The following is a 13,682-nucleotide window of genomic DNA, read 5'->3' on the forward strand; positions in this document are numbered from 1 at the left end:
CAAACACTTTTTCAAACAGTATTGTAATAATACTCACTTTCAAACAGTACTGTAATATTACTCAATTCTTTCAAACAGTACTGTAATACTCCACCTTTCAAACAGTACTGTAATAATATTCACTTTTTCAAACAGTACTGTAATAATACTCCACTTTTCAAACAGTACTGTAATAATACTCACTTTCAAACAGTACCTGTAATATCATACCACTCTTTCAAACAGTACTGTAAAATAATACTCACTTTTCAAACAGTAATGTAATAATACTCCACCCTTTCAAACAGTACTGTAATAATACTCACTTTCCAGTCAAATACTGTCACTTTTCAAACAGTAATAATACCTCCACTTTTCAAACAGTAACTGTAATAATACTCACTTTTCAAACAGTACTGTAATAATACTCACTTTTCAAACTGTAAATTGTTGTAATAATTTCTCACTTTCTAAACAGTACCTGTAATAATACTCACTTTTCAAACAGTACTGTAATAATACTCACTCTTTCAAACAGTACTGTAATAATACTCACTTTTCAAACAGTACTGTAATAATACTCACTTTTCAAACAGTATTGTAATAATACTCACTTTTTCAAACAGTACTGTAATAACTACTCAATTTTTAAACTGTAATCAAAACTTTCAGTAGCTGTAATAATACTCACTTTCAAACAGTAATTGTAATAATACTCACTTTTTCAAACAGTACTGTAATAATACTCACTCTTCAAACAGTACTGTAATAATACTCAATTTTAAAACAGTACTGTAATAATACTTCACCCCTTCAAACAGTACTGTAATAATACTCACTCTTTCAAACAGTACTGTAATAATGTAATAATACTCCACTTTTCAAACAGTAATTGTAATAATATTTAACTCACTTTCAAACAGTACTGTAATAATACTCACTTTCTTAAAACAGTACTGTAATAATACTCACTTTTCAAACAGTATTGTAATAATACTCACTTTTAAACAGTACTGTAATAATACCCTTTCAAACAGTACTGTAATAATACTCTTCACTTTTCAAACAGTACTGTAATACTATTCACTTTTCAAACAGTACTGTAATAATACTCACTTTTCAAACAGTACTGTAATAATACTCCACTTTTCAAACAGTACTGTAATAATACTCACTTTTCAAACAGTACTGTAATAATACATCACTTTCTTTAAACAGTACTGTAATAATACTTCACTTTTCAAACAGTACCTGTAATAATAATACTCATTTTTAAAACAGTACTGTAATAATACTCACTTTTTCAAACAGTACTGTAATAATACTCCACTTTTCAAACAGTACTTGTAATAATACTCAATCCTTTTGTAAACAGTACTGTAATAATACTCACTTTCAAACAGTAAAATTGTAATACTCATACTCACTTTTCAAACAGTACTGTAATAATACTCACTTTTTTCAAACAGTACTGTAATAATACTCACTTTTTCAAACAGTACTGTAATAATACTCACTTTTCAAACAGTATTGTAATAATACTCACTTTTAAACAGTACTGTAATAATACTCACTTTTCAAACAGTACCGTAATAATACTCACTTCTTTCAAACAGTACTGTAATAATACTCACTTTTAAACAGTACTGTAATAATTTACTCACTTTTAAACAGTACTGTAATAATACTCACTTTTTCAAACAGTAATGTAATAATACTTTCTTTTCAAACAGTACTGTAATAATTCACTCACTTTTCAAAACAGTACTGTAATAATACTTAACTTTTCAAACAGTAACTGTAATAATACTCACTCTTTAAACAGTACTGTAATAATACTCACTTTTCAAACAGTACTGTAATAATACTCACTTTTAAACAGTACTGTAATAATACTCACTTTTAAACAGTACCTGTAATAATATTCACCTTTCAAACAGTACTGTAATAATACTCACTTTTTCAAACAGTACTGTAATAATACTCACTTTTCAAACAGTTGTAATAATACTCACTTTTAAACAGTACTGTAATAATACTCACTTTTCAAACAGTACTGTAATAATACTCACTTTTAAACAGTACCAATTTGTACAATCACTTCTTCAAACAGTATTGTAATAATATTAATCACTTTTCAAACAGTACCTTGTAATAATACCACTTTTTAAACAGTACTGTAATAATATTCTCACTTTTAAAAACAGTACTGTAATAATACTCAATTTTTAAAACAGTAATTGTAATAATACTTCACTTTTCAAACAGTACTGTAATAATACTCACTTTTAAAACAGTACTGTAATATACCTCCTCTTTTAAACAGTACTGTAATAATACTCACTTTTTAAAACAGTACTGTAATAATACTCACTTTTTTTAAACAGTACTGTAATAATACTCTCACTTTTCAACAGCAGTACTGTAATAATACTCCCTTTAAAACAGTACATACTCACTTTTCAAACAGTACTGTAATAATACTCACTTTTTAAAAACAGTATTGTAATAATACTCACTTTTAAAAACAAAACTGTAATAATATTCACTTCTTTCAAACAGTATTGTAATAATATTCTCACCCTTTTACTTTTTCAAACAGTACTGTAATAATACCACTTTCAAACAGTACTTTAATTAATTCAAATTTTCAATTCAGTACCAGTAATACTCACTTTTTAAACAGTACTGTTGTAATATTCTACTCTTTTTCACAACAGTACTGTAATAATACTCACTTTTCAAACAGTACTGTAATAATACTCCACTTTTCTCTAAACAGTACTGTAATAATACTCAACTTTCAAACAGTAATTGTAATAATACTTCACTTTTCAAACAGTACTGTAATAATACTGACTTTCTTTTCAAACAGTACTGTAATAATACTCACTTCAAAAACAGTATGTGTAATAATACTCACTCCTTTTTAAACAGTAATTGTAATAATACTCACATCTTTAAACAGTACTGTAATAATACTCACTTTCAAACAGTACTGTAATAATAGTCACTTTTTAAACAGTGCACTGTAATAATACCCACTTTTAAACAGTAACTGTAATACTCCTCACTTTTTAAACAGTACTGTAATAATACTCACCTTTTCAAAACAGTACTGTAATAATACTCACTTTTTAAACAGTACTGTAATAATCTCCTTTTTTTCAAACAGTACCTGTAATAATACTCACTTTTAAAACAGTACTTGTAATAATTCTCACTTTTAAAACAGTAATTGTTGTAATACCTCAATTTTTAAAACAGTAATGCTGTAATACTCATTCTTTTAACAGTAATTGTTGTTAATACTCACCCCTTTAAACAGTACTGTAATAATACTCACTTTTTAAACAGTACTGTTGTAATAATCTACCTCAAAAAACAGTAATTGTAATAATACTTAACTTTTCAAACAGTACTGTAATAATACTCACTTTTTCAAACAGTACTTGTAATAATACTCAACTTTTCAAACAGTACTGTAATAATACCACTTTCAAACAGTACTGTAATAATACTCACACTCTTCAAACAGTACCTTAATAATATTCACTTCAAACAGTACTGTAATAATACTCACTTCTTCAAACAGTACTGTAATAATACTTTTAACACAGTACTGTAATAAATACAAAACAATAATCAAAATAACTCTTCAAACAGTACTGTAATAATACTCACTTTAAAACAGTACTGTAATAATACTCACTTTTCAAACAGTAACTGTAATAATAGTCAATTTTTAAACAGTACTGTAATAATACTCTTTTTAAACAGTACTGTAATAATACTCACTTTTCAAACAGTACTGTAATAATACTAACTTTTAAACAGTACTGTAATAATACTCACTTTCAAACAGTACTGTAATAATACTCACCCTTTCAAACACCGGTACTGTAATAATATCCCTTCAAACAGTACTGTAGTAATACTCACTTTTCAAACAGTACTGTAATAATAGTCACTTTTAAACAGCACTGTAATAATACTCCACTTTTCAAACAGTAGTGTAATAATACTCACTTTTAAAACAGTATTGTAATAATACTCAGCACTTTCAAACAGTACTGTAATAATAGTCACTTTTAAAACAGTACTGTAATGTATACTACTCACTTTAAAACAGTACTGTAATAATACTCACTTTTCAAACAGTACTGTAATAATACTCACTTTTCAAACAGTACTGTGAATAATACTCAATTTCTTCAATCAGTTGCTGTAATAATACTCACTTTTCAAACAGTACTGTAATAATACTCACTTTCAAACAGTAATTGTAATAATACTCACTTTTCAAACAGTACTGTAATAATATTTCACTTTTAAAACGGTACTGTAATACTACTCACTTTTTTAAACAGTACTGTAATAATACTCACTTTTCAAACAGTACTGTAATAATACTCACTTTTCAAACAGTACTGTAATAATACTCACTTTTCAAACAGTTGCTGTAATACTACTCACTTTTTAAACAGTGCTGTAATAATACTCGCTTTTCAAACAGTGCTGTAATAATACTCAACTTTTAAACAGTACTGTAATAATACTCACTTTTAAACAGTACTGTAATAATACTCACTTTTAAACAGTACTGTAATAATACTCACTTTTCAAACAGTACTGTAATAATACTCACTTTTCAAACAGTACTGTAATAATACTCACTTTTCAAACAGTACTGTAATAATACTCACTTTTCAAACAGTACTGTGTAATAATACTCACTTTTCAAACAGTTTGCTGTAATAATACTCACTTTTGAACAGTACTGTAATAATAGTCACTTTGTGAACAGTACTGTAATAATACTCACTTTTAAACAGTACTGTAATGATACGAACAGTACTGTAATAATACTCACTTTTAAAACAGTACTGTAATAATACTCACTTTTAAACAGTACTGTAATAATACTCACTTTTCAAACAGGTACTGTAATAATACTCACTTTTTAAACAGTACTGTAATAATATTCACTTTTCAAACAGTACTGTAATAATACTCACTTTTAAACAGTACTGTAATAATACTCACTTTTAAACGGTGCTGTAATAATACTCACTTTTCAAACAGTACTGTAATAATACTCACTTTTCAAACAGTGCTGTAATAATACTCACTTTTTTTAAACAGTGCTGTAATAATATTCACTTTTCAAACAGTACTGTAATAATACTCACTTTTCAAACAGTACTGTAATAATACTCACTTTTAAACAGTACTGTAATAATCTCACTTTTAAACAGTACTGTAATAATACTCACTTTTAAAACAGTATTGTAATAATACTCACTTTTCAAACAGTACTGTAATAATACTCACTTTTCAAACAGTACTGTAATAATACTCACTTTTCAAACAGTACTGTAATAATACTCACTTTTCAAACAGTACTGTAATAATACTCACTTTTTAAACAGTACTTTATATTAATTCTTGTGACCACGTTTACATTTTATTTTTCATATTCTGTGATTAACTCAAATGTTTTTTATCAAGGGTGTCAGTCCGATTCTCGTCTGCCAGTCCAGTTCGTGGATGATCTCAATTTGGCTTACGTCATGCAACGATATCGAAGTTCATGACTTAATACACACTATTTTGGGAATGCCTACCAACATGCAGGGGGAAGTGGCTGTAAAGTGGGTGGAAGCTATTCAGACAGGTCTTCCCATGTGCATAGGAGCTGCATTGTTTGGGCCAATCAGGTTCAAGAAAGGGTATGTGAATAAGAGATGAAGTTGATCATTCATTAGTTGATGTTAACATTGTAATAGCTGTATAATTGTAATTCAAGGTTGTACACCAACAAATAATACAAATAAAGAATAATAATAAAACATAAAATTATAGTTAAGGAATACAAACATAATGTTCCATTAGACATCAGACTGTGATGTTCCATTAGACGCCAGACTGTGATGTTCCATTAGAAACCAGACTCTAATGTTCCACTAGACGCCAGACTGTGATGTTCATATAGAAACCAGACTGTAATGTTCATATAGAAACCAGACTGTAACGTTATCCTTATATTGATTTAATTATTTGAAGAATCTTTTATGACAACTGTCACACTTTCAAGAAATTAACCAGAAAAGTTGTAATTATATTAAATTCCCAGTTTTGTCTAAGTTTAAACATGACAAGTTAGGCTTAGTATTGTATTATGTGAAGTGGATTTTGTTTTATTTGATAATTAACCATGTTAAGTGTTTATGTGAACAAAATGTTCTTCCTGTTGTATTCATAAGTTACCTGTCTTATGTGTTGATTACTTGTGTCTTAAGTTAGACAATGTGTTTTCAAGTTGAGAACCAACCAAAGTATGTCTAGCTTTTAGTGGTTTAACAGTTATCTGTATTTTAACACTTCAGTCAGAGACAACAGTATGTGTATACATAGTTTAACAATAACCTGTATTTTAATACTTTAGCCAGAGACAACAGTATGTGTATACATAGTTTAACAGTAATCTGTATTTTAACATTTTAGTCAGAGACAACAATATATGAATGCATAGTTTAACAGTTACCTGTATTTTAACACTTTAGTCAGAGACAACAGTATATGTATGCACAGTTTAACAGTTACCTGTATTTTAACACTTTAGTCAAAGACAACAATATATGTATGTGTAGTTTAACAGTTATCTGTATTTTAATACTTTAGTCAGAAACAACAATATATGTATGTGTAGTTTAACAGTTATCTGTATTTTAATACTTTAGTCAGAGACAAGAATATATGTATACATAGTTTAACAGTTACCTGTATTTTAACACTTTAGTCAGAGACAAGAATATATGTATACATAGTTTAACAGTTACCTGTATTTTAATACTTTAGTCAGAGACAACAATATATGTATGTGTAGTTTAACAGTTATCTGTATTTTAATATTTTAGTCAGAGACAACAGTATATGTATGTGTAGTTTAACAGTAATCTGTATTTTAACATTTTAGTCAGAGACAACAATATATGAATGCATAGTTTAACAGTTACCTGTATTTTAACACTTTAGTCAGAGACAACAGTATATGTATGCACAGTTTAACAGTTACCTGTATTTTAACACTTTAGTCAAAGACAACAATATATGTATGTGTAGTTTAACAGTTACCTGTATTTTAATACTTTAGTCAGAAACAACAATATATGTATGTGTAGTTTAACAGTTATCTGTATTTTAATACTTTAGTCAGAGACAAGAATATATGTATACATAGTTTAACAGTTACCTGTATTTTAACACTTTAGTCAGAGACAAGAATATATGTATACATAGTTTAACAGTTACCTGTATTTTAATACTTTAGTCAGAGACAACAATATATGTATGTGTAGTTTAACAGTTATCTGTATTTTAATATTTTAGTCAGAGACAACAGTATATGTATGTGTAGTTTAACAGTAATCTGTATTTTAATACTTTAGTCAGAGACAACAATATATGAATGCATAGTTTAACAGTTACCTGTATTTTAATACTCTAGTCAGAGACAACAGTATATATATGCATAGTTTAACAGTTATCTGTATTTTAATACTTTAGTCAGAGACAACAGTATATGTATGTGTAGTTTAACAGTAATCTGTATTTTAATACTTTAGTCAGAGACCACAATATATGTATACATAGTTTAACAGTTACCTGTATTTTAACACTTTAGTCAGAGACAACAGTACATCTCTATGTTCCTCCCATGGGCTGTTAGATGTGGATTTCAGTCCAAGTTCCTAATGAACATTTACTTTGAACGAAGATGGGAACAGCCTTTGGATGAACTGCGGTCAGAATTTAAAATTGAAGCCCCACCCAGTATACCAAAAACTGTAAAGAAAACTCAGGCTATTCATTGAAGTTAAATTATGTTTATGGTTTCAAAAGGATAGAAAAGAAATCAACAATTAGTGAAATATTTTAGATTTTTGTTAAAAGATGGCAGTGTTGCATATAGTGTGTTATTAAAATAAAATTATTATTTTACCTGTTATTTCCGTGTGTGTGTTAGAGTCCAGATAACAGTTAAAGTCTTTTGAAGAAGTCCTGAAATAGATGTTTTGAACAAAAAAAAACGTACGATGTAATGAGAAATATCGAAGTGTTTACTAACTGAAGAAGTTACTGTAAAGGAAAGATCCAAGATGACCAAAGATTGGATATTCTAAGGACTGATAAAACATAAACACAGGAAGAAATTAGCAGTATCAGCTTCTTTTACTTTTCTCCTTAGTAAACTAGTATTCCTGATACATTTGCTCACAAAGTAGCTTTTGTTATAACACTTTATCGGCACAGATTTTCAATGCTTCCCACTGTCTTCCATCTCTTCCTTTTGCATATCTACGTGTAAATGACTCTGCATCAGCTCTCCACCAATAGGAGTGTGACACAATCTGTATCATAACCAGGACTCTCTCAACATTTGTACCTAGGCTACATTTCACTGAGAGCAGGTGAGTATCTATCATAAATACATTTTGAGTTTAGGATGATGTTGAATTGTGAGAGGAGGTGAGTATCTATCAGAAATACATTTTGAGTTTAGGATGATGTTGAATTCTGAGAGGAGGTGAGTATCTATCAGAAATACATTTTGAGTTTAGGATGATATTGAATTCTGAGAGGAGGTGAGTATCTATCAGAAATACATTTTGAGTTTAGGATGATGTTACTTTCCATTATAATATCTAACAATATGGGTAGAACCCCACACTGAAGTTAACAATATGGGTAGAACCCCACACTGAACTGGTAGAAGGCTGAAGAAAAGTTGTTCCCATTGAGGAAGAACCAGAAGAGACCATGATGTGTGGAACTAAAAAAATATCACAACTCAGTGGGAGACCACATTACATCTGATCTAGGTACTGTCCTTCCTCTATAACAACCACAACCCAGGGGGAGACCACATTACATCTGATATAGGTTCTGTTTTTCCTCTATAACAACCACAACCCAGAGGGAGACCACATTACATCTGATATAGGTACTGTCCTTCCTCTATAACAACCACAACCCAGGGGGAAACCACATTACATCTGATCTAGGTTCTGTCCTTCCTCTATAACAACCACAACCCAGGGGCAGACCACATTACATCTGATCTAGGTTCTGTCCTTCCTCTATAACAACCACAACCCAGGGGGAGACCACATTACATCTGATCTAGGTTCTGTCCTTCTTCTTTAACAACCACAACCCAGGGGCAGACCACATTACATCTGATCTAGGTTCTGTCCTTCCTCTATAACAACCACAACCCAGGGGGAGACCACATTACATCTGATCTAGGTTCTGTCCTTCTTCTTTAACAATCACAACCCAGTGGGAGACCACATTGCATCTGATCTAGGTTCTGTCCTTCCTCTATAACAACCACAACCCAGGGGGAGACCACATTACATCTGATCTAGGTTCTGTCCTTCCTCTATAACAACCACAACCCAGGGGGAGACCACATTACATCTGATCTAGGTTCTGTCCTTCTTCTTTAACAATCACAACCCAGTGGGAGACCACATTGCATCTGATCTAGGTTCTGTCCTTCCTCTATAACAACCACAACCCAGGGGGAGACCACATTACATCTGATCTAGGTTCTGTCCTTCTTCTTTAACAATCACAACCCAGTGGGAGACCACATTGCATCTGATCTAGGTTCTGTCCTTCCTCTATAACAACCACAACCCAGGGGGAGACCACATTACATCTGATCTAGGTTCTGCTTTTCTTCTTTAAAATCACAACCCAGTGGAAGACCACATTACATCTGATCTAGGTTCTGTCCTTCTTTAAGAGTCACAATCCAGGGGGAGACCACATTACATCTGATCTAGGTACTGTCCTTCCTCTATAACAACCACAACCCAGGGGAAGACCACATTACATCTGATCTAGGTTCTGTCCTTCTTCTTTAACAATCACAATCCAGGGGGAGACCACATTACACCTGATCTAGGTACTGTCCTTCTTCTTTAAGAATCACAACCCAGGGGGAGGTGACATTACATCTGATCTAGGTTCTGTCCTTCTTCTTTAAGAATCACAACCCAGGGGGAGACCACATTACATCTGATCTAGGTACTGTCCTTCCTCTTTAACAAGTGTGCTACAAACATAAGAGGTGGAAAATCATGAAGAAGTCCCACTATACATATTACCTATTAGTGGGACCGTGGGTGTCGAATTGCTAGGGTGTGACAGACCATAGTGGTGACTCAACATCATACAACACCAGGTGGCATCTGGAATTGTACATCAGTTTTTCTGTAGGTAGAGGATTGTCTACCTTGAAAGCAGAGGTATACATTGGAATTACTTAGAACAGTTTCCTAAGCTGAAAATGTTAACCTATTTTATGTAGGTATATTATATGGAAAGACAGTGAATATTAACAACTAATTGAAGATTTATTTATTTGTAATGACTTTCCTTGCTTTAAACATGATACTCTAAGTTGCTTCCTGAACTTTACTTGAGAATGAAGCAGTAAAGAAATTTCTGATTGTTTTGTTATAAGAAATTATTTTTCAGGCTACAAACATCATTAGTTAAAGTAGAACATAAGGTACATCATTAGTTAAAGTAGAACATAAGGTACATCATTAGTTAAAGTAGAACATAAGGTACATCATTAGTTAAAGTAGAACATAAGGTACATAGGAGCTGAGAAAAGAAACAAAACACAAACACTTTTATTGATGGTAAATGCAGAATGAAGTAATGTGTATGTCAAGTTTTGGTTGAGTTATGGCTTGAAACAGAAACTTCAACATGTTGACCCAAGAATCTAGTTGTGAGAGTGGTGTTTTCTAAAGTGATTTGAAACTGTGCAACCCATGAATCTTACTATTTTTATTAAAAGCAGTAGCAAGTGTTTTCTCGGTCAGTAATTGTAACACTTTTTGTGGCATTAAAGTATTGTGAATTTTGCATTTGTCAGTTAAGTTTTCACTTTATGACATACATAGCACTGGTAAGTCACTTAGCTGTTACTGTGTTCTGTTTATCAACAAAACTTAGCAGTTAAAATAATTAACAATGAACACAAGACAGTTTTTATATATCTTGAGATAACTTTCCCAAGAGACATCAGCAACTGAATACATTTATTAAACTATTACAAGTGTATAAAACTAAGTTCGTATTGACGTTTTCACAATTAATGTTTGAATAAACGACTTCTGTTGATGAAATAATATAGTAGTGAGTTTCTTTGGCAAAGTAACAGGCTTAAGGGCAGAATGAACTGGCTAAACCTTTTTAAAATCAAGCTACAAGTTGGTATTTTTCTTTCAGATTAATCGTAAGAGATGATGTGGAATTATATTAAAATTAAGTGCTAAGATGCTTTAACGAATCATGAAGACTTGACACTTAGAGACAGTATATCATCTCAGATATCAGATAACATTTTAGGATCTCCTAATTATCACTAATAATAAGTTGCTACTAAATATATTGAACAAGACTGACTAATCTTTGCTCCAAGTATATGACAAGTTATTTTGGAATTATTTGTTAAATACAAATTTCCTCTGATTTACTGCACATTATTACAGTTAATCTGTTATAAGTTCAAATTTGTAATCTCAGTATAAAGAAGTAACAATGTAGAAGGTCAAAATAGGTGTACGTTAGATTTGGCTGTCCTGGCTGTACAGGTAACAAATCCATATTTGTTGTTTAATACATATACAAATGTTAAAATATTCACCTTTTGAGTGATGTTAATAACTCGTTGGCCCCCAAACACATGAAAATAACTGTAATTAACAATATTTTCAATATACATTTTGTAATTTCGTAATTGAAAATGTATTTTTCGATGCTGTGAAAGTATCAATTTGAACAAAATGAATATTAGAAACAGTGATTTACTGAGTTTCTTTATTTGAAATTTCTAAGATGTTTAAAATTATCAAATTGCCTGCCAAAAGCTGGCATAATAGTCAGCCAAAAATGTTCTCAAAATTTACATGTCATTCAAATCTTTATAAAATAAAAATATATTATAGTTCATATTATTAGTGAAAGAGAGTTGTTTACTCTGTTTAATTTCCTTATATAATAGACGGGGAAGTTGGATGGTCAAGTAGTGTGCTTGGAGTAATAGACTTCAGTACTAATTGTTTTACTAAATAATTGAAAGATTATGTGTGTGTGTGTGTGTGTATATATGCCTTCTAGGATCCCATAGTTTTCTATGAATTACAGAGAAACTATTTTTACTAACATTTTGTATGTAGCTGTTATAAAATTAAATGTGAGGTATTTTCCCACGTTTTTTATTTAATGAACATAAGTTAACTGTATTTTGACAACAAAATTTAATTATAACGTGTGGAGTCAAGTCAGAAAAATAGTAAAAAACTTTAAATTCAAATAAACTATTTTTCCATCTGACATTTTCATACTGCTTCACCACACTTCATTGCTTCAAACAAGTCAAATTAAAATACAAGAAAACTCCCACATACAGATAAATAATCTTCTACCAGTGGGGAAGAAGAGTAACCACAACGTTCCTGACCACCCCTGTTGGGGAGAGAATTCATCAGACTTCTCTCTCTCTCTCTAAATTAAACCACAACGTTCCTGACCACCCCTGTTGGGGAGAGAATTCCTCAGACTTCTCTCTCTCTAATCTTAACCCCTGCCAAGGTTTCATTCTATGTAAAATAGTACATGTTCCTGATTGTAGCTTCAAGTACCTAATCTTTGGTGAACAGTTTTAATTTTCCCATGCAATAAATATCATAATTTTATACTGTTCCTTTTATAGAATGATTACCTCTATCACCTTACAAAAGTACTAGAAAAAACATTACACTATATTTCTAAAACAATTGCAATATGTTGATAGTTTTAAGAGACTAGAAGTCAAACATCACTAATAGTAATACTGTGGTACATAAATATAGACCATGCATTTATATCTTGTATTGAAATAGTATTTACAGTGGAACCCCTCTAATGCAGCTACCTTTGGGTCTGAAACAAACTGGCCTGTACATAATTAGGGATTATGTAAACACAAAAAAGGAAACGTGATTCAATGACCGCTTTCAAGGGGTGACCGAATCAGAAGGGTGGCCGCTTAGAGGGGTTCCACTGTATTATGAAATGGACAGAGAAAGCCACTTGGCTCATTTCATTGTAGCTGGTTTGTTCCTTTGTCATTCTCTTGGAGATAACACCTGTTCTGTCCATGAGTGGGTATTGCTATAATACTGCCAGTGAAGCATGAATGTCAACACCAGCATCTTTGGTCAGAAGAACAGTGCTGTTTCACTCTTTAGCCTCACCTGTATTTGAGAATTACCAGCACATGATAGAATCAGATGCTGTTGATAAATATGCATTTCATATGAAGTAAGAAACATCAGGTTTAAACAGTCTAGTACATGACCTAAGAGTAGGTTGTTTGAAGAAATATGCAGTAAAAAATGGCAACCCAGCTTCAAAAGACAAGTGTGTGCACTTGGTTTGCACATAAGTGTTTTAGTTGATTTCATGTTTTACTTTATGTTCCTTATTTATTTAATTATTATTACAACTTAACTGTTCCATAGATTTGTTACTATTCTAGAGAGATGTCCCATTACTCTTAAATAAAATCTATTTGACCTGAATACATCATTACAGTAATAGTGGTAAATAATACTACTACTTAGATGTCA

The 13,682-nt window shown here is 31.1% G+C and overlaps 2 protein-coding genes across 3 annotated transcripts in view; one reads left to right on the forward strand and one right to left on the reverse strand.

Moving 5' to 3' along the window:
• The window catches only part of LOC143247893 (ubiquinone biosynthesis protein COQ4 homolog, mitochondrial-like), an 8,913-nt gene extending 923 nt beyond the window's left edge, over positions 1–7,990 (forward strand). Inside the window, 3 exon segments of the mRNA XM_076496447.1 lie at positions 5,491–5,563; positions 5,565–5,711; positions 7,667–7,990. Of these exon segments, the coding sequence (XP_076352562.1) occupies positions 5,491–5,563; positions 5,565–5,711; positions 7,667–7,856 (410 nt within the window). The 3' untranslated portion in view covers positions 7,857–7,990.
• Positions 1–13,682, reverse strand: part of LOC143247845 (ubiquinone biosynthesis protein COQ4 homolog, mitochondrial-like) — a 205,633-nt gene that overhangs the window by 24,603 nt on the left and 167,348 nt on the right. The gene's annotated exons all lie outside the window — the stretch shown is intronic.

The sequence above is a fragment of the Tachypleus tridentatus genome, chromosome 3 (genome assembly GCF_004210375.1).
Source record: "Tachypleus tridentatus isolate NWPU-2018 chromosome 3, ASM421037v1, whole genome shotgun sequence".
In the NCBI taxonomy this organism is placed as follows: Eukaryota; Metazoa; Arthropoda; class Merostomata; order Xiphosura; family Limulidae; genus Tachypleus; species Tachypleus tridentatus.